At 41.9% G+C, this 26,242-nt stretch overlaps 2 protein-coding genes across 2 annotated transcripts in view; one reads left to right on the top strand and one right to left on the bottom strand.

The window, feature by feature from the left end:
• The window catches only part of wdfy4 (WDFY family member 4), a 69,817-nt gene that overhangs the window by 5,127 nt on the left and 38,448 nt on the right, over positions 1-26,242 (bottom strand). Inside the window, exons 41-60 of the mRNA XM_088916811.1 lie at positions 24,264-24,341; positions 23,936-24,136; positions 22,969-23,056; positions 22,321-22,490; positions 19,440-19,588; positions 18,934-19,054; positions 18,349-18,434; positions 18,200-18,262; positions 9,985-10,027; positions 9,596-9,715; positions 9,388-9,505; positions 8,968-9,077; positions 7,600-7,753; positions 7,034-7,125; positions 4,715-4,927; positions 3,924-4,059; positions 2,613-2,770; positions 1,813-1,971; positions 485-664; positions 12-194 (exon numbers count right to left, since the gene is read on the bottom strand). Of these exons, the coding sequence (XP_088772937.1) occupies positions 12-194; positions 485-664; positions 1,813-1,971; positions 2,613-2,770; positions 3,924-4,059; positions 4,715-4,927; positions 7,034-7,125; positions 7,600-7,753; positions 8,968-9,077; positions 9,388-9,505; positions 9,596-9,715; positions 9,985-10,027; positions 18,200-18,262; positions 18,349-18,434; positions 18,934-19,054; positions 19,440-19,588; positions 22,321-22,490; positions 22,969-23,056; positions 23,936-24,136; positions 24,264-24,341 (2,622 nt within the window). The remainder of the gene's footprint in view (positions 1-11; positions 195-484; positions 665-1,812; positions 1,972-2,612; positions 2,771-3,923; positions 4,060-4,714; positions 4,928-7,033; positions 7,126-7,599; positions 7,754-8,967; positions 9,078-9,387; positions 9,506-9,595; positions 9,716-9,984; positions 10,028-18,199; positions 18,263-18,348; positions 18,435-18,933; positions 19,055-19,439; positions 19,589-22,320; positions 22,491-22,968; positions 23,057-23,935; positions 24,137-24,263; positions 24,342-26,242) is intronic.
• On the top strand, positions 11,575-16,959 carry lrrc18a (leucine rich repeat containing 18a). Its single transcript, XM_088916812.1, has 2 exons — positions 11,575-13,781; positions 15,308-16,959. Exon 2 carries the CDS (start codon positions 15,312-15,314, stop codon positions 16,077-16,079), a length of 768 nt encoding a protein of 255 aa, XP_088772938.1. The 5' UTR covers positions 11,575-13,781; positions 15,308-15,311; the 3' UTR covers positions 16,080-16,959.

Genomic DNA, 26,242 nt, shown 5'->3' with positions numbered 1-26,242 from the left:
ATTACTCTTACCCGTACAATCCCATCAGCACAGCCAGTCACTATGACATTTCTGGAGTCCCACTCGTTCCTCTGCGTAAAGCAACAGCACAGAATCTCCCCCTCCGGCCCGCAGATGGAGTTGATCCAGGACAGGAGCTGCCCCCTCGGAGTCCAAAGGTAAAGATACGTCCCTGCACAGGACACAATCTCACCCTGTGCAAGGAGGACGTCCCATTAATGTGTCATTATTGATATGATGATGATGATGATGAAGAAGAAATTCACAATCTAATACAATATCTAACTCTATAATTCCAGATCCCTCACATTGATCAACAAACCAATGCACACTTGTGAGTTGGGCCCAGTTTGTTGTTAACTGATTTTTCAGTTACCCAGAAACACTCTAGAACCCAGAACACCCCCTGCCCCATTGTAAATGTTAGTAAACATATTTTAGTGACCATATGTTGGTTAGGGTTTTAAATGGATGAGATCCTTACAGTTAAATCGTTGATGGCCACCGTCGACAGCCCTGCACTGTGTCCTGGCAGCTGAGTGACATAGCTGAGCTCCTCAAAGTCCCACACAATGCACGTCTTGTCCAGCGACCCACTGACTATAACACCGAAAGGCACTGAGACAGCCAGGCAGGTCACTGCATCTGTGTGTCCGTACAGAGTCTGAGAACACAAGGGCAGAAACATGAAGCTTTGACTTTGATCGATAAGTTTGGAACCTGGCAGTCAAGGACGTGTGACATGTAGCGAGGACGCATTCATAATGGGGGACTTTAAATTTTCTTCACGTGGACTGGGACAGACCAGCAGGGAGCACAAATGGCGACATTGAAATGGTTGACATGGCGAATGATGGCTTTGTTCCCAGATTGTCAGAGCACGGTCTTAGGGAAGGTGCCTGCCTGGATCTGCTCTTGCCAAGTAGCCCAGACAGAGTCGGAAAGGTAGAAGAGAGAGAATCATTGGGAATTTGGGACCACTGACCCTTTCACCACCTTTACAATACAATAGATCATCGACCATTCAACTTACAATACTCTGGCTTCCAACATATCTCATTAAACAGGTACCATACTAAATGTAATATTTTGTACTTGGCACTAAACAAGCTAAAATAATGTATGCCGTACAGCACTGTTTCTGCAATATTGTACTTTAGTATTTGATTTTTGTGTAGTAAGTAACCAATGAGTAATTAATAATCTATGTACAATATTTTAAATAGCAAACAAATTCCAAATACTAAAAAAACATGTACACAACACATCAGGACTTCAGCTCCCTGGAAAGGTGTGCATTTTCAAAAAGGTTTATTTACATTGTAGTGGAATTTCTGCAAGGAAAAACCTCGATCTCAGTGTGTCATCTCAGAAGACATTACTCTTTCAATATCCATGAAACAGGATATTAAATAGAACTGAAGTAAGATATGTAATATTAGGGAACACTGTAGATCAACTCTCAGTTCCTTACACTGAGAATGTTGTGTTGAAATCTATTTCATTAAGAGATGATACTATCAATGCATATCAAAATTTTCAAGCCATGTATTAATTACATTTTTAGAATGTTTTAGAAAGATTTAACACATGTTAACATACATGCCATTAATGACAAGTAAGGGTCTGTTTCCACCAACCCACAAATTACCTTATCAGCAAAAAATTAAAATATGATGAAACTCTTGTGACTCTTTCAGCAAGTCTCAAGGCATTTTCAAAGCAGACACGATGTGAAAAGACAACTTCCATCCTTCAGATGAAGATGCTTCTGAGACAAAAGGGTTGAAAGGGAACGCCTGAGAAACCGACCTGTTTTAACTTCATGTGTTTGAGGTTGTTCTTGCTGAGTGCCACGTCCCACACGCAGACGACAGCGCTGCTGCCCGCGGTGAGGAGCACGCTCTGAGTAGGCCAGGCAGCACACAGGCACTCCCCCCAGTCTGTCGGGCTCTCGCTGATGGCAAAGACCTGTCAAAAGAGCAGGGAAGACAACATTGCCCATATTGCCAGCACTGGAGCACACTGCCCATTAACAGGGCACCAGTAGTCAGGGCTCTGGACTCCAAAGGGTTTCGAATTCCAGGAGATGTGCTGCTGTTGCACTCTTGAGCAAGGTGCTCTAGTAAATGAGAGGCTGTATAAATGGGCTTCTAGGTCAGCACTGTAAATGGGAATTTGTTCTCAAGTGTTAAAATGACAGATTAACACAAAAATCTCGCATTAAAACAAAACACCATTTTTGGGGGTTCAAAACAAGACAGGAATCATTGTATTTGAATGTAGAAAAGTTGCTTTGACACTGTCGCTTTCCAGTACTTTTGGCCAATACTGACACAGCAACAGTTACATCCATTTATAACGGACTGCAGAAACACAAAAGGAATGAGTGAGATCCCCAAATATCAACTCTCCTTTAGCTGGACCAAAAGAGACAGTGTTCTCTCAGCTCAGATTCCTCTTGTAGGAACCTGATGATATTATGTTATCTTGGTCTGAGGCTACACAACACAAGATGCAGTACAATATGTTTCCTGTGTTTTAGATTTCAAATCAGTATCAGAACAAACGCTGAGCTAAAGATAAGCTTCCCGTGTAAAGAGCAGAGGCACCTTTTCTGAAACAACGCTCCCAAAAGCGCAAGTGTTGTCATTAAACCCCCAGGCGAAGAAGATGTTCCCAAGCGTTGGCATGAGGAGCTTGTTCTTCTCCACGGCAAGCAGCTCTTTCTCTCCGCAGACGATGTGTCCCACTGGGCCCTTGATCAGTTCTGAACGGCACAGGGGGGATAACGGACTGTGATCAGCTGCCATTTCTAACACCAATGAAAAATTGTTCGCAACAAAGGGCTCATTGAGCAAGGTTTTGAAGAGGAGAGAAAGTGACTATGCTGCCCCAGAGTTTATACTACTACAAACCTGGCCACAATTCTTTCCACAAAGAGGAAAGTGTCACAACTGAATGCATTCTTAGGGTGTGACAGCCTTTGCCCATCTGCTTAAGGTAGATTTTTGAAGACTGGTGGCAAACTGAGTGTCGTCCCCAAGAAGGACGGCCAGGAGCTCGGCAGCACATTGGTCACAAGCAGCCCGATCCTCTCTCACAGAGGGGAAGGGTACAGCCTGAGTACACCTGGGCAGAGACACGGGCAGAGGCCTGAGAGTGCTCTTCGCATGGTGCCAACTACCTTGATGTACCAGCTTCCAGTGGATTTGCTGGTGATAAAGGGGACTTCGCGAAACAGGAAGCAAATTCCAGTTTGCCAGGAATGTATTAAGCAAACAGTTCATAACAGGCCTCTCCAAAGCCTGAACGTGCCTATCAGAAAACAATGGCAAGAAGCAGATTTGAGCAATGAGATAAAACGCAGCGCTCCCATTCAGTTCATTACCGTAATTGCAACTAAATAATTGAGCTACTGAGGCGTAAACACCACAAAATCAATTTTTTTCCACTACAGACTTGCGGTGATTAAGCACTGTCCCAGCTTACAGTTCGCACAGGAACCCAAAAGCTCTGATTGCCGTGCAGGTTTATATGCCTATTTGACTGAGTGATGGACTGAAATGTAGTATGGAGACGAGTACCCACAGAGCTGAAAGAAATTCATCTCATTTTCAGGAGAAATCCTTCTGGGATATTCAGATTATTAAATAAGCATCAGTTGCGGCATCATCAAGATAGTTCTAACAAATAGGATGCCTGCTCTCTCTGCCTAGGAAAATGATCCCTTAAAAAGTCTAGCCAGCATCTTCTCTTGCTTTGCTATTGCTCCCCATGGGCTGTGCTGCATCTTAGATATAATAATTGAGAAAAGGGATAAAATATATAACAGTGACAAAGAATGATTAAGCACTAGTGGGTTCTTCGCTTGCATTTATTTCTGGAAATAATAACAGCAGAGCCCCGTTTCTGCGGAATACCTTTCAGAGGCTGGAGAGAGGGCTTCAGCTTGTCGAGGCTGAGGAAGAAGGGCTGCGTCTGCGTGGACCCAGGCACCTCTCTGGTGGAGGAGCCCTTCGGCTGCCCAGCGCGAGGAGGATGAGGCTTGGTGAAAAGCTGAAGGCCAAGCAATTGTCTTTATCAGTATTTATCACGGGATCACTGTCTCGCTGATCGCAACTGATGAAGACAGATGGCAGTGTCTCGTGTAGCGTATTCTATTATTTAACACAAGGTAAAAATTTAGCTAAACATCCTCAACAGGAATGGTCTGCTTATTAGCACTGAAAAGCATTACTGTAATGACTGCGAAGAGGCAATATTTCGCTGCACTCACAGTAAAGGAGCTGCCACAGAGACTTAACTTAATGCCATTACATGTTGTGTTTCGCACGGCTCGAAAAATCACAATAACAGCAAGAATAATGATAATGGAACTAATGTTTGTGTGTGAATACAATTAAAGAAATGTGTTAAGTAGGTTTGTCTGATTGGTTCCTAACAGTGTGGATATGTCATCACAGGAAAGATGGAGTCTTGGGTACAGAGAAAAAAGTGAAATAATAATATCGACAGGGGAACAACAACATTGTATTGATAGGTGTTTCATTCCAGGATTCTCAGTGATTCGATGAGCAGGCAGTGGCGTGTGTTCTCATAGCATCTGTACACCACTGACTACGCAGACATCTGACTGGTCAATAAGGGAAGACGTTACTTTTCACCAGTCCTGAGACGCTTCGAAAAAAAACCCAACCAAACATGTTGCTACCTGCTTCGGTATTTGTCCGAAGTTACTGACGAAGCCAAGGATGGTGCTCTTCTTCAGTGGGTCTTTCATGCTCTCTGCATCCAGCCTCTCTGCATAGAAGTAGGGGTGGAAGGTGTTGACCGATTCCACAGCGCTGGGACCCTGCTGCTTGTAGCCAAAGATCAGGTCAATCCAGTGGTGCAGGTGGGCACTGACGTAGTTGCTCTCCAAAGCCTGAAAGCACACGACCCACCAGCTGCTTCAGTCACGGCACAGATACATTTCTTCGATGATATTGCTGTGGAGGAGTATTGCACTCATTTAAATGGCACCTGACGTTATTTAAACATATACCGTAGATTTTATGTTCAACACAGTGTCCCACTAGCTCAGTTCAGTTTTGTTTGTCATACGCACAAGTGCAATGAAATGCTTATTTGCATGTATGCTCTGATACAAAGACATGAAGGAATCACCTAAAACATAAACACAGAACAGCAGCAACAACAAGTTAAATCACATACAACTGAAAAAAAAACATCAGTGTGAGCCAGTGGTCGGGGTAGAGTTCAGTAATCTGACAGCTGGCAGGAAGAAACGGTCTCTGAATCTGGAGGTTCGTGCCTTTATGCTCCTATAACGCTTACCAGAGGGAAGGGGACTGAAAAGTGAGAAACCAGAATGATTTACACTACAGGATTCAATACAATGGCTTGCTGTCACGGAGGTCAGTGCTGCAGCCTGACATCTCTGGGGTCCCAGGTTCGATGCTTGTACACTATGCTTTCAGGGCAGGCTCTGAGCAGCCAGGGCCCTGACCTCTAACATGTGGCTTTGAGGTAATGGTTTAAAAAAAGCCTCTTCAAGTGTGTAAATGGGGCGAATGCTCAGCCGCAATGACAGGAACCAAGTTCACTCTCACCTCACGCTGCCCTAACTCCCAATCATTCCTGAAGGCTTTTCCCGAACACCATGAAATCCCAAAGGAACCCTGTCTTCACCTCAATCATCTTCTCTCCACCCCAACCCCACCTGTGCAGCTGTTCCTCCCTTCACTCTCTGCATGGGGGCCCAGCCTCCTGTCAGGCCTAGAGACTCCGATACAACATAGCTTATATATGGAAGCACTAACAAATCAACCACATGAACTAATACAGGGATAACGTCAGGACTCCACTATCGGACTCAGAGAGGGGGCTCACATAGTTATGGATTTCTGGACTTGTCCAGTTTCTGACAAACACATTGACCACAAAGTCAAAGCAAAGACAGGACAATATAAGAGCATTCCAAATCAAATGCTACAAAGAAAGAAATCTAGCCATTTGGCATCCCCAGACTCAAGCATAGCAACTATTTCATGTGAAACTGGTATTCTAGTGTGAGCTTCTCATTTAATCTCTCAGTGAAAAACTGCTGTCTACAGATGTTATCATTTACCCAGCTAACAAACATTAATCTTTTCCGTTAATTTTAGAAGGAAAACAGAAGGAAACAATTCCTTCACTGTTTAAAAAAATTAAAATGTTTACCTTGTTTTCTCAGAACTGGGAATGATATACTGTACATTTCTTTGTTAGACTGCTAATTGATAAAGCACAGCCTAAATACACCTTCGGGATACACTATGAAAACAAAAGGTATTCTTTTCAATAAGCACCCTTAGTAATGGAGTTATGAGATACTACAGATATTGCACTCCCTCAGAACTGCTGTATTATCTTTTAATGACTTCTAATGGCTTCAAACAGAATAATGGGCGTCCCACCAAGAAAACAACAATATCTATTTTTATGAAAATAGCTTTGTAGAAATATTTAACCCTTTAATATCATAAAGTCCTCAACTGGAGATTTACAAACTATTGCTTCCCTATCAATTCTGAAGCAAACATTGACGTGGAAAACGTCATTTCACGTGGAAAATTCTCATTTCACGTGACGAAGAAGACTCTCTAAGACTTTTTTTTCAGTTTGGGACCTAAATACAGATTCTGACTGTGTCAAGTAGAGATGGTAATTGGATGAAAAATAACGTCTTCATTCAAAAATACTTTCTCATTATCGTCACGTTGGCACACAACGGAGAGCAGAACACACACATAAAGATTTCCACTCTCAATCACTGGGCTTTCTGAGTGATTAAATAGAAAGTATTTAAGCGAAATGCACTGCCCCCTCCCACGTCACGAAAACAGTGCCTGAGGTGGCCAAGGTACTCTACTGTAGTGAAAGAAACAGTCAGCAGCATTCAGCAACTCAATCAGCGGTCATTAGCGGCGTTGCGGAAAACTCTGGAATGAGGAGCAAGGAAGAGGTGCATGCTGGAAAGGACCCTAACCTCCCTGTGCAGCCGGATGAATTCCTGGGGATCCCCTTTCGCCCAGGGGGGCAACTTCACATCCCCAAGAGAGGTCCCATCTTGCATGCAGCCTGAAATGACACGGAGATATGTGTTTTGGCTGAAGCAGACATACAGGAATAGAAGATCTGAGCTGTCAAATGAATCACTCTAAACAGGCTGGAACTAGATCAGCGCTCTTCACCCCTGGTCCCCGACAGGAACTCAAACTTGAGTAACAGACTTGGAAACTGTTGCCACTGAGGCGACTGAAGTCAATAGGCGATTCCATCAGGTCGTTGAGCTTGAGATGTGGCTCTCCAGGACCAAAAGTGAGGCTCGCAGAATGAGATGACAAGGTCAGATTTTTTGGCTTTGTTGTTTTAATTAAAAACGTATGTTTTTGATTTGATCATTTGCAGTAAAAAGATTACCTATATTAAATAAAAATAATATATACATAGTAAATGTTGTTAGTGCTACAAATCACTGGCAATTTCCCTCACGGGATCAATAAAGTATCTGTCTATGTTGTTGTTTTTTTTTATTTAGGACAGCAAACTCACCCAGCTCAAAGCCATTGGAGTTGACGAGAAAATCTGGCAGGTAGAAGAACTCAGGGGTGAGCTCTCGGACGTCGCTCATGTTGTCTCTGGAGGCCGACTCCCACTCTTTCTTCACACTGTGGAACATCCTGTCCGCAACGTCGAGGCTCCCCCCCTGCAACACAGGAGGCACCACATCCCTTCATCCCCAGCAGACCCGTGGGACCCCACACTCCCCCTCGCAGATCTTTTACACTAAAGGCGTGCGCATTGCCCAGAACAATCAGGGAAAAAGCCAGACTTGTTTTGTTTTTTTTCAGTTACTTTTTGATGGAGGGAGGTGTTTTGCTCTGAGAAGTGTTACTTGGGAATTTCACTTGGAAAAGGAACCCGGAGCACTGCTGAAGAACCACACAGAAAGGCAAAAGTCAATAAATCAGACCGCGCTATTTTTTTTTCTCTGCAGAATATTAAATACATTATACATTTAATCGTGGATCACTGTATCTGCCAAGGGCTGATTGAAGCTTTTCATTTTTTGCAGGTTTTATAAATCCTGATAGTAATCTCCTGAGAAGCACTATAATTTGCAGTAAAAAGATTACCTATATTAAATAAAAATAATATATACATAGTAAATGTTGTTAGTGCTACAAATCAAGTTAAAGATATTACAGCAAAGAGGAATGTGATTCTTCTGCAGCCTAATACATTGTGGTGCAGCTAATATCTTTATTGTTTTATGCAGATTATTAAATATGCATGACATTTTATTTTAATCAATTGGATCGCACTGTATAAATCTAATACTTTTAAAAGAGGAAACCTGATTTTTATATGCTTTTGATGCTAATAAATTTATTTGCATATATATTGAAATCATGTTTTTTTTTCACAACAAATAAAAGAAGGGATTTATAAAGAACCGAAGGAGTGCTGGATTCAGTTCATAAGAAAGATGAAGTGGCAGATATTTAATCTAAAAGGGTTATTTTCACAATTATGTTTCATCAATGAAATCTATTAAAAAATCGTTTTTTTTTTGTACTGCTGCAACTGTATTGTGCTTCTCTCTGCTGAAAACTCTCCAAATGTCTCTTTTACCTGCATCGGTTTATTTCAGTTTCTTCACTGCTTTGATTTTTGCTTTATTAGACAAATAACACGAGGACAAAGATGCAAAGATGCCTTTCCACATCAGTTGCATTTCCTAACAGTTAAGCTTGCTAAATCTCAAATTCCAAATTTGGCAGGTATCCTAAACCTACAACAATGCTACCGTCTTTTCTAAAACCAGACAGGCTATAAACAGAGGTTTCAATCAAACAAAAAAAAAGTCCTTCTGAGCCCTCATGACCCCTGCCGAACGGTTCCTATGAGCGATCGTACCTGGAGAGACAGAGAGGTCTGAGTGAAAGGCTCCATGCGCACCAGAAAGGAGGCCACAATGATTGCAGAGGAGTAAAATGTGCAGTAGTGACACTGTGCCGACAAGTCCCCTGAAACAGAGACACAACGTCATACAGACTGCTGCCCAGATGTCAGACTCGTGTCCTGCTGGACTGCAAACGCTGCAGGAACATGGACTCCAGGGCACTGGAGTGTTGGGTTTAATTTACTCCTCTTCTCAATTCCTTGTAAAACTCATTCTTGCATTCAGGGAATCTTTTTTTTTGGGGGGGGGGTTCATACTGCTTGGAGAGTTTGAAGCATTGTCTCAAGTACCAGTGGGGTTGTTTGTGTCTGCCTAACCACCAGCACACATGACAGGCTGGCTCACGGGGGATCAAAACCATTGAAATGGCTCACCGTCGTTGTTTTCAACCTCATTATATCGCTGAATAAACTTCTGCTTCCTTTTGTCAGTCTGGGCTCCCATGGGCTTGGTCAGGTCTCGGAAGGTGCCGGGGCGAGACAGATCCAGGTTCTGCGAAAGGAGGGGAATGTGTTTCAGAGTCTGCGGCGCAGACCGAGGCTGCAGCCCCTGCAGGCGCTGCTGTGCCGCTCCACCCCTCACCTCCGAGTCATAGTCCGCGAGCACCCAGGGGAACACGGGGTACTGCATCAGGTCATTGTAGGTGCGTCCCGCAGAGGAGTTCAGGTGCATGAGGTATTCAAAGTTACTGATCTCCCCTTTCTGTGAGCAATAAAAGAAAAAAAAATCGTATTGTTTCCGCACTGTAAGAACATGAGGCGTGAGGAAGGGGTACAAAACAGCGAGGCCACACTGCATGTTTTGCTCTCATATGGTAGATGGCAGCTAATTGTTCTCGCTCATCTGCTTCTGCTTCAGTAGCATCCACCTGCACCCCTTTGTGCGGAGAAGCCCTGCTCCCCAGCGAAACCACACTTCCTCTTCGGGGTGCAACAGCCCAGCACGTTGACTTTGCAAATCAGGTGTTGTACCTGCCACTTGTGAAGCATCATCTTCTCTCCCACTGCGTTCCGTCTGAAAAGAGATAATACACTTTTTTTTTTGCACTATGAATAAGATGCAAGCGTTCAGGCATCCAAATGCTGACTGCTGGAATGTCAGACCCCATTTAAGGCACACAGTGATAAAGATGAGTGAATGCACAGTTCCGACTTTCAGGATCCATGACATCATCGTATGCCCATGGAAAGATAGATTCAAGATGACTAATATGACTGTTCAATAATTTAATCCATAGTATACCATGTTTTATTGACGTCTTTTTATTTCTAAACAGTTGCTGATTCCCAGTATTTCTCATTATATAGATTCATAAAATGAAAAGACTAACAATTAAAGGGAGAGGAATGCTGATTTTAATACACAACACTTTAGAACTCAGTTAAGAGGATTACATCACAGCACTCAGTTCCATTGCTAGTTGCATAGCAACTAGCAAGAAGTACACTAAATGAATATTCTAAATCTGTAACACAGAACTACCAGAGCAGGGCTGTGACACATCTAAAGCAGAATGAACAGGTAAATGTGATAGATTTGTCAACTTGGGGGGGGGAAAGAAAATAAGTCTAATTTCATTTTCCTTTTCCAACAGAACTAAACATTTTTGGAATGCAGTGCAATCCCACCTACCGTACTGTATGATAATTGTAGAGTCATTCCACAAATATCCAAATATCTATTGAGCCACAGGCTATTATGTTTCATTCTATAATTTAATTCTGCAAATTTGTTTTTTACAAAACAAGTCCATGTTTTATGCGTGTGTGCTTTTGGTATGAGGTGGCGAGAAAATTGTGGAGGAAGTGGCTACAGTATCACTGGTCTTAGGTGAGGTGCAGTACAATGCCTGAAGTTGCTGCTTTAAATACATTTCCTAACACAATGAGAAAACACCTACAGTGAGGTCAAAGTAAACTAGTGAGAGAGTAGAAGAACAAAACAGCTTTGAGCTCGGAGAGTGCATTCATTACATGAAAGCCCATGGACAAGTAATGAGCACTGTAAGAGCAGCGCAGATAAAACAGCCAAGTGTGTTTCGCGAACTGAAGAAGACAATTACAAGGCACCGCAAATGCTAAATAAACGAAGGCTGTTGTGAAAACACAGCTTTTGAAGCCATTCAAAGATGGAAACTTGCTGTTTCCATCACGCCCTGCGCCCTATCTTACCTGGCTACATTATGGCTCACTTGCTGAGCGAGCCTGCAGGAGGTCTGAGCCATGCTGTTGCCCAGGTGTGGTCATCACACCCCTGCTATCATCTGCGTGCTGCTCTCCAGACCATTCAGTCAGAGACCTCTGTTTTGGTCGTAGCGGGTCATAATCTTTTTTTAATGGAAAGCAAATCCTGTGTGCACTGAACTGATAACAGTAGCGCTCTTTTTTTTTATAAACAATAGGCACTGGCAAAATTTAACAGATGGTATTTTTTTTTGCACAGATTAACAGAGGGACTGTTATTAGAATCAGTGTTCAATTAAAATGATAAATGTTGTATTACCTAGCAACCACAGAACATGTACTATAGTATTACTCCTGAAGAGGGTAGGCACAATACAAATAAACACAGGGGTATGGTTTCTGTTTCTAGGTTCTTGAAATTTAGGAGCAAATAAGGATCGGTCTTCCAGGAGAGGCAGAAAGAGAGACAGTCCTTCAGGAAGTACTGTCTGAAACACTCATCAACAGGTACCCATTGTGCATAGACACAGCACTTTCCTCTATAATCTTTCAGTGATTACTCAATAAAAGCAGCGTCACTACCTTTTAGCCTGGCAATGTCAGATCTAATAATGTCAGCAAGGCTGAGTCTGGTCAGTACTGGGTTAGAAGACCTCTAAGGAAAACCAGACTGCTGCTGTAAGTAGGTGGTGCTCTTTTCTCTGGTCGCGAATTCCCAAACCAATGCCCCAATATGGTGAAAGGTGACAAAGTATACTACAGATGTGACTGTAAACTGAGGTCCTGATAACTGGCCCAGCCACTAAAATTCCCAGGGCACTGTTCACAAGAACAGGGGGGTTAACCCTGCTGTCCAGGCTGAATTCCACTATAGGCAGGAACTACTGTATATCCCCAAAGCTCCTTCTTAATTCACCTGGCAAACACAATCTCACTCCTCCACCTGACTGGGGATTGATGCCACAGAATGGCTGCCGTGTGTTAATGGTGCATAAAGTGCTTCCCCTCCTATATACAGTATGCAGTGCTTTGGAATCCTCTGAGATGTTACTTATAAATGCAATTAATGATTAATAAATGTTATTAAAATTATGATGTACTGAAAGACAATTACCCTCTAAAGGTACTGAACGTCATTTAAAGTTTTGGTTGTTTGCAGTAGTTCGTAAATGCTCGTCATTACAAACTTAATAATGACAAACGTGTAAATACACGACTCCTGAATTTTGTAGCCATGTTAACTGAAGATGAAATATTGTGATTCAGAATTTAGTCTTTAAAGAAGGGTTGTAGGAAGTGATTAAAATGTTTCTTACTTTATATAACTGATTTCTCAGTATCTACATGTACTGCTTTTAAAATTGCACACTTCTACATGTAAGCCAAAAAAAGAGAATCAGTTCTTTTTCAAGAGCCCTGGACTCTCCTTCACACACACCCAGCACTGTATAGAAGACCTGAGTCACTGTTCCTGGCTCTCCGTTCTCTGCAGCACTGGCCTTATAATATTACGCCTTTCCGAGGCAATCTCTTAAACTGAAATCTTAAACCAGACCTCGAATTTCCTTCAAAGGAACATGTTTCAACTTGTTCAGCTCATGCTCCAGTGTTCATTGTTTGTCAGTAAGGCAAGCAGGTTTCCTCCCTAACAACTGAATAACAGGTGACAGTCCAAACACTCAGGAACCAAGTTCTGGAACATAAATTCTGAGTTCATTATTACTATAATAAAATATCCTTCTTCTGTTGCATGCAGTGATCTTTATACAACATTTACAACTCAGTGTTTCACATGATGGTACAGTATGTGTCAGAATGACACAAATACAGGCAAATCGCCAGGTGCAGCAGAGGTCTGAAACAACTACCAAAGATTACAAACACAGCCACAGAACAGAAATGCTGTTTCTGAGACCCTCTTTAAGAAAAAAAAAAGATCCATTTTAAAGCACAGCCTGTTATGTGGAGTAAAGACAGCGCTGTAATATAGAGTTTCACCCCTGTGTGCCTCTCAGTCCATGAATTTTAATTACCTCACTGTGGACTCACACTCACTACTCTTTTTTAAGCTGTACTATTTTTACAACGCTACTGCTCTTTTTCAAGATCGTATTTTTGTTTGGGAAATGATTGTGAGAAAGCTTATAATACCTAGCCCACTAAAACAAAGAGCCATCAATCCTCTTTCCCCCCCGTGTTGGGCACTAACATTTCAATAAACTCCAGGCACCACAGATTGTAGTTGCTTAGTAACAAAGTTAAACAAGACAGGGAACAGAAGTTAAGCCAGTCTGGCTTTTCAGTGCCTGCACTCCATCTGGGAGACTGGCTAGGCTGTTTTATCTGACTACTTCCATACCGATGTAAAACACATTGTGAGCCCTGCATTTGTACCCTGTGGGTTTCATTTGCAAAGTCTTCAGAAGGTCCTAAACTCTAATTCACAGGAAGAGAGATGAAAGAACCTACAACAAAGATGGCCAGATCCCGGGAGCACAACCCACTGCTCTGACTTCAGAGACCGAGCTCTTCACAGTGTGTGCGTGTATTCTCCTGCCTCAAAGATTGCACTGAAACTGCAGCTGGTAAGAGTTTACCGTAGCCTTCACTAGATCACAGCTGTCCTCTCGGTGCTTTTGAACGCACATTTTGGGACAATTTAACTTGCATGCCCACAGTTCAAAGTAACAAAGTAGTTTGAATCTCGTGTGCTCGTTAATATGGTGACTGAGGCAAGACCACTACTGATTTATCCTGCTTTTAAAGGTTTTAGCATGTACTGACAGAAACATTTCAGTCGAAAAAAAATTTAACAAATCCTGGATAAAGAAATATTTTATATTGTTTGCAGTCAAGTGGTACAGTAAATACTGTATATGGTGACTTTGGTGTATTGTTTGCCTTTGCTTTCGTATATTTTGTTTTACAACAGCATCGATACTGAGTCTAATCCCTGAAAGACTGCGTAGCAACATGTCTCTTTAGGAGAATAAATGTCAATTAAATACATTTACCAATTTTATGATTTCCTGTACTTGCTTGTGCCAACAAAACCTAAACCTAATACTAAAGAAATGACAAACCAGGCACTTCTTCACTCTTTCACACTGTCTAGAGCGTTCTGTCACCAAGCAGCACAATAAATCAAAAGATAAAATATCATCAATAACATATCTATATATTACAGAAACTGTACTCTACAATTGCATGTTAAACGAACAAATCCATGTGGATGAATCTGTAAATTGCACATGTACGGCAATTGTTTTGTATACCAGATAATCGAAATTAGCTAAACTACATTAGCTTCTCTTAGAGCTCCCCTTCATACTCTTGAATATGATTAATGAGTAGCCAAAGGGCCTGAAGGGCTTATAATAAAGCCTTTCTTTTAAATGGGGAGGTGTGAAATACAAAAACCCATATCACTTCCCAAACCATCATTTATCAAAGGCCTGATTTGACTTCATTCATTCTGACTTGCTTGCATGAAAGAAGCTGGAGATCAATCAGCTGTAACCCATGTTAGTTTTGTGCTTGCAATCAACAGTCATTTGTTTTTGCAAAATTACATTAATTACTTCCCTGCCTATTGTTAGTATTTATTAACATTAATTAGTGAAAGTATTATTTTGGAACATCCCTTCGGGCTGAGATGGGTGAGCGAACAGGACTCTAGACATGACACCTTTTCATTCCTGGAAACCCAGGCTTCACTTCATACAGCTCCCAGGCACGAAGGCACCGGCAGCCCTGCCTTCATGCAGACAACAGCAGTGTATCACATTGCTCAGCTCAGGTCTGTACTCCAGCAAACCGGCAGCTGCAACAACTTCATCATCACTGAAGTTCCAGAGCTGTCAAGAGGAAACGTGTCACAGTACGAGTTCAGAGTTCAGTTTAATTGTCATATGCACAAGTGCAATGAAATGCTTATTTGCATGTATGCTCCAATACAAAGATAATCAAGGAAACGCCAACTTAGACCCACCACAACAGCAGCAACAACAATGAAGTTAAAAATGCACGTATTGGAGAAAACAATTTCCCTCAGGGGACAATAAATCTTATCTTATCTTATAAACTCTTCTGTCTTCTTCGGTCATTTCAGGACAATGGGAAAAGGGAAGAAGTCTGCTGGGCCCAAAGGCAAGAAGATTACCCTGAAAATCGCCAAGAACTCCCTGAAAATGACGATAGACGGCAAGCGCCGCCTCGACCTCAGCAATATGGGGATCACCACCTTCCCCAAGTGCATTCTCAAACTGGCCGACGTGGACGAGCTGGACCTGAGCAGGAACATGTTAAAAAAGATTCCCGACTACATTGACAAGTTCCAGAACCTCCGCTGGCTGGACTTCCACAGCAACCAAATAGAACAGCTTCCGGAAACCATAGGGCAGCTGCAGAACCTCTTTTACTTCAACCTCTGCAACAACAGGCTGACATCCCACACTCTCCCAGCAGAGATCGGCCAGCTGAAGAGCCTACGGGTCCTCAACCTTGGCATGAACAACATAGAGTGCCTTCCGTCATCTATCGCTGCGCTGAAGGAGCTACAGGAGCTAGGCCTCTTTGACAACAGCTTCACCACACTGCCAGACACCATCTCTAAACTTCCCAAGCTCAAGAAGGTCAATACAAAACGAAACCCTCTGACCAAACCCGGCGACGACAAGGATGCAGACCCCATTAAACGTGTGGAGAGCCTATATTTAGTCCACGATAATTCCCTGTGCAAGCCTTGCATGAAAAAGTGCAAAGACGAGAGAGACAGGCTGAATAAGCTCAGGAACTCAGCACCCTCGCAGAAGAAGACCAATTTCTCCGGACTGGTGACTCCAAACTCAACGGCACAGGAAACACAGGCTCTATGGAGGTGAACGGTGTTTACAGCTCTGCAAGGTCATTCAAAGACATGCTGCATATGAACCAAGGCTATTTGTTTTACCCTAGTCTTCCTTCAATTAATTACTATAAACAAATAAATATGGAGAAATATTATACCAAACTCACATTTTTCTTACTTTAGTCATCGGTAACCTGTAATGGACAAAATAATATTAATAATACCCTTACAATTATATGGCGGTTTCCTGGATACTCCACGCAAAGCACTTTACAAGTAATGGGGACACCCGTTCACCACCACCATTGTGCAGCATCACATACTGTATGTAGCACCTGGATGATGCACACAGGCTGCACACAGTCGTAAAAGGGCTTCAGCCACAGTTCTGTCCAATTATCTTTTTATTGTCCAGCAGCTGCATCGCCTGAATATACTGTAAATACATACACGTTGTACCTGCACAAACAAACACAGATGCACATGCACACAAGTTATGCCTCCTGAAAGGAGAGAGAAACTGGACAGCCTGCAGAATCCCCACAGGAACACACCGAGAGCACACAGAAGACACCCCAGATGGCAACTTGAACTGCCACACCCCCCTGCAGCCCACCACGCGATTTGACAAAACCAAAATCAAGCGGATTTCATGGGAAATCAATTTTCAGGTCAGCTACAGAACAGATCTACACTTAATGAAACACAAACCAATCATAACTGAAGTGGTGTCAACTGGAGGCAGAATGAAATGGAATAGTACTGTGTTCCCGCAAAAGCATTTTGGCACAAATGAATATTAACATACCAAGCGTACACAATGTAACTTAATTGTCTAGCCTAAAATAATTGGCACTGTAAGTGCTTTCTGGATCTGCAATTCCTGGTTTAAATAAAGACTATTCTGTACCTGCTGCAATCTAAAGAACTGATGTTAATTGCTTTGCAATATATTTAAACAGGCCACTAAATCAAAACAATTCACTCGCCAGTGAGCATTCTTCAAATAAATGAAGGCATGACGTTTAACTTCAGACTAGGAACAAATTTTAGCATTGGGCAGCAGGGAATAACTGTTTACATTTGTAAAGGTTAGTAAAGAGATCATAGTATAAAAATAAAACAAATTTAATTAAAAAATCTCAAAGCTTCTATTGGTGAATAAACTGGTACAGTCTATAATTTAAAAACTGTAACTAATTTAAAAACTGGACTTTATGGGGAGCATCTCGATCAGTGGATATATCAACTCTGTCAGTGGATTAAAATACTTAAATTTCCTACGGAGAGTCTCTCTTTTTAATTAATTCCACTGACTTTTGTTACTTTTTGTTTAAAACCTGTATTTCACTCACAATTCCGTTAACGATAGCAGCTATTTGGTATTCACAGGAAAATCATATGCATCTCCTGAGACAAAGCTATTATAGCTCATAACAAATTATGGATTATGAAATGTAAACTGATTAAGCTCTGTAGCCAATAATAAGTAAGACATTAGACACAATCAGATAACTGAGGTTCAAAGTGATTATGCCAAGCTATGGTAATGTCAGCCCCAGAATCTTTTTACTTCAGTCTTGCATATGATTTACAGTCGAGGTACATTCTTTTATTAGATACACATAATGGCTCCCAAAATTAAAAACTGAAGGAGGAGCGAGAGAATGAGTTTTGGACAAACGCTGAAATATTAGTTGCAGGGGGCTCACTGTACCCTTGCACACAATTACCAAGTGGGAATGCTAAATTCATCGCATCCTATTGCTGTGATAAAGCATCTGTAGAATGCTCACTGGCTTTCATCAGGTTGGGAGGGAATTTTCTTGTTTTAGCGGTCGTGTAGCAGTATAACGAGTCGGACTGTGATAAACTGTCATGTGTCTCTGAGATTAGGAATGTGAAGTAAATGTACCGCATTGTAAAAGAGTAGATCTTGTCCAGGAATGGGTTCAAGACTTCTAGGAGTCCGTTGTTTCAAATTATTAATGTCTCAGCCATTGGTTTTGGTAGAAATAGATAAATAATCAAAAGACTTAATAGCCGACTTAACTATTACTGTACACATGGCTTGTGTGGCCTCAGATCGGCTGTTTCTATGATGTCTTATAATTAGCTAAACTGATACGACGCTTGGACTGTATTGGCTCTTACCGCAGGTTAATAATGGCTTCCGTGACTCCCTTCCCTTTTAATGAAGGAACAGCGGAGCACAACCTGCCGGAAGAGGAAAATCAATCTCACTCTCGGTCCCAGCACCCTGGCCGGTGACAGCAGAAGCCGCCTGAGCCCCCCAGCTTTACCTTTTATACGCCGTGACGTGCTCTTTGTTCTGAAAAACGAGAAACCGGGACTGTCTGTCCCTCGTGAAGATCTCAAGGGCGTTTTCCTGAAAGAATCCCAAGCAACGAAAACCCACGGTCAACATATACTTCTGCACCCGCCTGTTTCAAGACAAATAAGGTGCTGTATGAGGAACTATGACAGCCGCCAACAAATGGCAGACAAAGGGGGCAAAATGTATTTCTTTTTCTCTTAGTGATGACAAAGCAATTGCACAATTATTCCCACAGTGCCCAGACTAGTGTGTGCTAAGGATTTCTAGAGGTGGTCCAACTTCTCAGACAAAAAAGGTACTTCCTGGGGCAGACCCAAACATAATAATCCGGAATACTTCAACAACTGTACTGTAGTTAGGCATTTGCCATGTGAACAATGTCCCTTCTCCCCTGCAAGAAAGACAGTAAACCAGTGCGGAAATGACCCGTGGAGGGATGAAGCAGGTTTCCCAGGGCCCTACGCGCTGGATGTGGAAGAGCGTGGTTAGTCAGTCATTTTCAGTCATGGCAGCCTCGCCTCTGGGAACGTTTCCCATCATTCAGCCTCACCTGCAGGAGGAAGCGCCTGAAGAGGGCGTCTTTAATTTCCTCATAAGGATACCTCCTGCAGTCCAGACCCCCTGTGGGTCTGTCCTTGCTGAACATGCTGCGGATGAAGGAATCCCTCACACTGGAAAAAAAATAATAAATAAAAAAATATTGTGTGAACCAAAGAGGTTATTCATTTAATCTCTCATGCTTGGCTTGAACCGCTGTATTTTCCTCTTTCACATGCTTTATTTCATTAATTAAATATAACAACATAAATAAGGCCCTCATTAAAACAATTCACGAATTAAGCACACATCCTTTCAAAGCTCTTCTTCAGCTTAGTCATTTTTTCCTTCCTACTGTGTGCACCCAGGATTGATTCAAAACTGGGCCATTACGTCAGGGAGTGTGTTTGAACTTAGCTGACAGATGTGTTTCTCATAAAGTAAACCTCAAACACACTGCCAAGATTTCACAACAATATCAATGAGAGGAAATGAAAGGAACGAGCAACAAGACCTTACCTAGAAGGGTGGTGGTTTTTACAATGCACATCCCCCGTCGGCGATAAGATGAAGCTCTCACACACATAAAAATCGGCTTTACCGAATAACAGCACCCCCTCTGTTATTACATGACCTTTAACAACAACCACAGAAAGCTTCAAGTCGACCTAAAACAGAATAAACAATACAGAAAACAGACGTCTAATTATCAGATTTCAATCTCCAAGCACTAGTCATTTAGAATAAGGCCATTAAAAAGCCCTTTCCGTGACTTTTTTTCCCCTCTTCATAAAATGGAATTGAAAAAGAATTTCCTTGGGCCGTACAGAGCCCTGAATGGCTTTATCTATACAAATATCTTAAAGTTATACACTGAAAAAGGCAAGCAGAATGACAACGATCTTCTCTGCAGAACAGTAGGCCAAGGTGAGCAGGGTAGCGAGACCTACGGTAAAATGCCTGAGTTATGCTTGGCTGATGTCATTGTTCCTCTTCATTTCAAACAGCAGATCTGCACCTGGCCCCCTCCGATCACCAGCCTAGCCGAAACCCCACAGGACCAAAATGCCCAAACCATATGGGGCACCAGCATACTGGCAGCCGGTTTGCAATTAATACAAATCAAATAAACCTTCTTTTCCGCAAACACTTCTTGGCCGCAGTGAGAGACCTTGGTGTTTATTACCAAAATTAATCAATGACACACACACACAATGGAAACATGCTAATTGATACAAGTTTCCCAGGAAGTGATCCCCCAGGGACACTTTTATTTTGGAACTTGTTTAAATGCATGCAAAACAGAACCAACAAAGGACACCCTTGAATTGCTATAACGGGGGACTTGTCTAATCATACATTCATTATGGCCCAATGTTGCCCAGTGCTGACCAGCCCGACCAGCTGATCCAGACAGAAACTATGATCTTCCGCTGAGCGCCTTCCCCCCAAGAAAACAAAACCTGTAAACTGTAATCATACGCCTTGCACCTGACTGCAAATGTAGGGAGTAGGGAGTTGTTAATTAAACTCTTTTTTTTCCGAACTAATTTTACTCTCTAAACACTTACAGTACATCCCAGATAGAAGAAGTCATTTTCACGTATAATTTCACCAATGTACTGTACTGTACTATGAGTTTTGCTCTGGACCAATCAGTGCAGAAGGACAGCTTTCAGAGATGTCGAATTGGGACGGGACGTTCAGAGGCGGATGAGGACCCACCGCAGGTCCTGGAGTGTCACCCACCCTCTGGTTGTATGTGTCTTGAGGCTGCAGGGTTTCAATAAAATGCTTCTACAATATGTTGTGTTGATGCTATAACTGTAAGTGTAACCTAGAGGGATCGTATGACCTCTGGAAGTATAAAAAGTTTTTTTTTTCTGTCATATTATTATTTTAAAGCCTTAAGGTAGGCCTGCTAAGCAAGCAGTTAAGATATAAATACAAAAACAGGACTATTAAAAAAATATGAACGAGGAGGCTAAAAAAGGCGAAGATGAAAATATCACATTAGTAAACTGCCGAATGTCACAATCCTAATTAACTCTAAGAGCTGGAAAGTATCAAAGAACACAGCTCGAACTGTGATCACAGTTTACTGAGCAGGAGAGAAACTATTCATCTGACAGTCAGCACAGCAGGACTAAAATGAATACAAGACAGCTGACGTCACCCCCTGCTGATTTTATTAATACTTCTGTCATGTGTACAAAACCATGCCAGTATTTTGCTGTAAATTCCCACTCAACCTGTGGTTTCCTCAAGCACTTACACTCTTGACATCTTTCGTCTTATCTCCTAGAGCTCTGTAAAGCTGCACCTACAGTACACTGAGTCTCCCTGATTAAAAGGTGTTGCAGAACAGGAAGAGACCTGCATGAGTGCTGATCTCACTGCTGCATCATTACAGACCTCACAAATACTACATGTGGCAAACTACTGTATTGTGCCAAATTTGGAGTGGGATACTAGGCACAGACTGTTCAGGTCAATCAATGCCTATCCAACCACTGTCCAGACATGAATTCCCTTTAGAAAGCAATGAATGGAAAAATGGTAAATAACAGCAGTACTGTTTCTTAAACTTGAACATTAACAGCTGTAACTACGTGAAAGGTTAGAAAGGTTAGAAATATATTTTTGTGTTCTGAGGAAGTGTGATTTTTATCTTACTGTACATACCTGCATTTAAACATGAATTAAATTCTAATTAAATTGAAACTAAACCTATTTTAACCATGAAGCAGGTTTAATTATTTCTGCTCCTTCCATTTTTAAAGAAAAAAAAGAAAAAGATCATTATTATATATCACAGGTCATATCTGAAACATTTCCCCTTCAGCCAAACTCCTAAGGACTTCCCTCTGATGATCTTTTATGATTTGTGACAGATTTTTGATGAACTGCTTCTTCAGATAGCATGTCTTGACGTGATGTCAACTGCACCCTCTGTGCACAGATAGCAAAGTTATACTATGTCAGCACTCTCAGAAATTGAAATATCCCTAACAAAAGATTCCATCTTATTGTAGAAAACAATTAAGAAGCAAACGGGATGCAGTGTCTCAGTTCCAGGGACAGAGGCAGGGGGAGTGTGCTCAGAAATGAAAGACAGGTGCCCTGCTCCTCGCTGATACTTCAGCAGCTTTAGAAAAATAAAACCTTCAGTTCTGAGAAAGCGAGATGGTAAATGGTTTTGATCATGAAGGAGCCGGGCCATTCGAACCCCTTCACCAACTAGCTAAATTGCAGCGTTTAGAAACAGCCTGAAGAGAGAGGGGCGTGAAGCAGCGAGCGCCGGGGAAGGGGTTGCTCGTCACCAGTGGGGACACAGCCAGGCGTCCCGCACTGTCCCCCCGCAGGTTCGTTTTCCCCAGCTGCGCGCGCCGGCGCTTACCTCTTCTGCCTCCGAGAGCTCCCGCAGGACGAGCTGGGTCTCCAGGCACTGCTCGGAGTAGTCGTCCGAGAGCAGGGAGCTTTCGTTCAGGGAGGGGAAGAACGTGAGCTGGCTACACTCCAGCCCGCTTTCCGCTGCTTCGTCACCCACGGCACTGAGAATTCTGGGCTCTGGCGCAGCGCATCACACAGGGACAATTAGCGGCATAGACCTCAACGGGTCTCTTACAGCATGAATGAGTATGGATTTCATTATTACTTATTCATTCACATTGATTACTTTATTATTATTATTTATTATTATTCATACTATTAATATAAATTTTATTTGAGCTTGTGTAGTCTTCAATTGGTTTCAGGATTGTGAATTTTACACTATTGCTGCTGAAATGCCCAGTCATTAAAATTGTAGAGCAAGAGATTCGTGATAACTACCCCAGGTGAAAAATGACCTTAATTTGCTACATTTATGGTGTACTGAGAGCACCTCAGTGAGACTGTGTGATTTTTAAAACTGAGGGAATGCTGTTTAAATCTGTATTGAGCATCTGCCTTTTAAAAGAGAGCTGTACCTGCTGCCAGGAGTTCAAAATGATAAAATTTACTATAAAAACTTCTTCAATGAAATAAATTAAGCAATGCATTTTACCTGACTCAGCTTCACCGATTTCCTCTATCCCCTTGTTCTCTTTAATGGGATTACATTTCAGATAAAGTCCTTGGTCAGATACTGAAAACTTTAATAATAATAATAATAAAGTTAAAATCTTAACTTACTTAACATTTTAGAATTTTATAATAATAACCAATGAATGATATTCGTGATCTATTTTAAACAAACTCGAAAGCAACCGCAGACATAAAACACTCAACAGAATAATAAATGGAAAAGAATCACCGTAAATTGATTTCTTGAAATCAAGAAAACAATCTAACTTCCACATTAAATGCTTTAGAGAAAACCCAGGTGTGTTAGTGAGATGTAGCAATGAACTGGCCCAGGGAGCTACACAGATGTTGTGCTGCAAACAGGAGGTTCTGGTGCTCACTGGGAGTTGAGCAAGAAAGGCCTGAAAATTCAGATTGCAGGTTAGGAGCTGGACTGTATTAATGCAGTAGGAGCTGGACAATTTAGTGAGCAGAAGAACCTTAAATTTCCTATTGCAGGGGACTTAAAGTATGTACTCATGTAGAGTGCCCTTAGTTAGCACATAAGCCACAACCAATTCTGCACATTTCAAAGCCTATAGAGCATTTTCAGTAAACTGACCCGTTAAAACCAAGATTAAAAATAAACAATAATTTAGTTTAATTCCTTAAGACAAGCTAGAGCTGTACCAGTCAGGGTCTGGAAGTCCAGGTGAAATGTCACCGGGAGCCAGGCTGTTGACCGAGGATATGAGTTAGATGCTAATACTTAAAAGTAATTTTAATCTATTTATACGAAGGCAGATTTATTCAAAGAAAGTGTACTGTACATTTCTGTAATTTAATAACAATAAGCCTTTGTTTACAAAATGATGTTAATGATGCATAAAAGATCCATTCTGAATATGATTATCTTAGGAAGATAAAGATATTATTGGATAAAAATAAACAAAACAGGTGAGACTCACTTTCACCACTTTCTCTGAAGGAGCGAGAGCCTTTCTGCGGATCTTCTGCCTCATTCTCAGGGGCCCCTCAGTGGGGAGCTGTGTCCAGCCCACGGGGAGGAAGAGCCCCTCTCTGGGCCCGAACAGGGCCCTCTCCCGCAGAAGCTCGCCCTCAGCCTGCGCCCACAGTTTACTCAGCCTGCTGCTGTCACAGTGAAGCATCTGTCGAGGACAACAAAGACAATCCACACTCTTGCGCTAATCAGCAGCCCGCGTGTCGAGGATGCTGATAGAATGTAACATATCCAGGCAGGTGGAGAAATTAAATGAAAACGAGCTCCGACAGAACCTGTATGTGATTCTTCAAGAGGGCTTCGAACATCTCCTGCGCGGTCTTCCTGTAGGCCTCCACACAAGCCAAATATGCCTGGAAACAAGGAAAACGTCATCAGCGGAGTTGCACAAACCTGCACAGGTGGGGAAGCATGGACGGATGTGTCCAGTTTGACCCCTAACACACCATTTGAACACTCCCATCAGAACTCCAGCATTTTCTGAGGGTGAAACACAGTTCATCCTTCTTTTTTTAACTCACATCTGTTTGAGCTTTTTAAAATGTTGAGTAAATTTGCACACTGGAGTGAAAAGATATTAAAAAACAAAAATGAAACCCTGAAGATGTTGAAATAGGCCCTGAAAAAGACAAAGATGAAATATAAATGATATTTTCTAGGTGAATATCCTACTGGCTACAGTGGCTACAATAAAACCTGAGTCTAAGCACAATGGATTTCCGTGTGATATACAGTAATTAAGTTAAACTACAATTTCTACACCGTGCAGTGTTGCTACTGGCGGTTTGCCAGAGTTGATGCCCTGCTGATACATTATATTGATAGGCATTACCCTGCAGGAGACTCACAGAGTACACTGACAGCACACTTCCATTCAGTTTGCCTAAAGGGTCATTAAGCCAATCATCACAGTGGTGTCCTCACAAAACCAGTCAGCTATCCACGGGATGCTGGCTATAAAGAGTGACCCAGAAAAACATTCTGTAGACCTCGGGGAGTAACAGTTAACAATGCAGATCTCATGCAAGATAAGTGCAGACAGCTTATGCTAAATGAACTATTAGAGTCATTCTGTTTGCTAATGTAGCAGGACTTGTCGTGCATGGGGCGCTCATGGTGAGACTGTACCACCTCTGTAGGCTGCCAGGTCTGGGTTCTGCTTTGTGGTTAAAGTCCATCTGTGAGCTTTGTGCCCAGGAATATGGCACCCTCTAGTGTTGGAACAGACAGCACAATACTGCCATTCCCTGTAGTAATACTTTGTGTATACAATGCAAACTAAAAATGAGTGAGACACTCCCTGGTGTCCTCTAAGAAAGATGCTAATCACAGAGATCAGTACAGGAAAGCAGGGCAGAGCACCCATACCCACCTGTTATAAAAAGCGATGCAATTTACTGATTTTTAACCAGTCTTAAAGTTAATCAACAGAATCGATCAATTTAGATATTCAAGAAAAAGTAGCAGTTTTCAGAACTTGGGCTAGCATTAAAAAGAGCACGATTTTCAAAAAGAGAAGGCTTGGATGAGGTAGTATTTAGCATTGAGTTTTCTTGCAGAACTCTACAGTCATTCACATATTGCAAACCACAGGTGGGGTACTCTGTCTGATTATTTTTACCCCACAAAAATCTCATTGCTATCTAGTGACCCCATCCATATTTAACAAAGTCTAACAGTGATATATAGCGTTAATGAATATTTGTGTTAAATAACAAGTACATTGTTGCTGTAAGCATTCTGAATTAAACATTCCATTCCTAACATCCTCTCTGCAATTAACATCATGCTAATTTACATTTTAATTACTTCCCAAGAAATCACTACCTTTGTTGACAATACAACATAATGTCAACTTCATTGTGTGCTATTGGTGAATCCGTAATGAACTTAATTTGATAATTAGTGATGTTAATTATCTTTCTAATATGAAGATAAAGATATAATTATGCAAATAGTACACTGGATTTCGAAAAATAAATCCCTCAAAGGTTTTCACACAGACAATTGCAAGGGCATTTTCTGCAGAGGTGAGGCATCTGTCTTTCCTTAGGTTTCCAGAGCAAACAGAACATCCACACGGTGGGTGTTCTGCCTAGGTGAGGCGTTTATAAATGAGTGACATCTCAACTTTTTAACGCCTTTTGGAATCCAAAGTTTATTTATACAGGGATCTTTTCAATATATTCTACAGGGGGGAAACACAGATGGCTGAGAAAGACAGCAGAGTGAAGCTGAGGATTAGACTCCCGAA

The sequence above is a fragment of the Atractosteus spatula genome, chromosome 5, assembly GCF_055471065.1.
Source record: "Atractosteus spatula isolate fAtrSpa1 chromosome 5, fAtrSpa1.hap1, whole genome shotgun sequence".
Classification (NCBI taxonomy): Eukaryota; Metazoa; Chordata; class Actinopteri; order Semionotiformes; family Lepisosteidae; genus Atractosteus; species Atractosteus spatula.
This window is presented reverse-complemented; position numbering and strand designations above follow the sequence as displayed.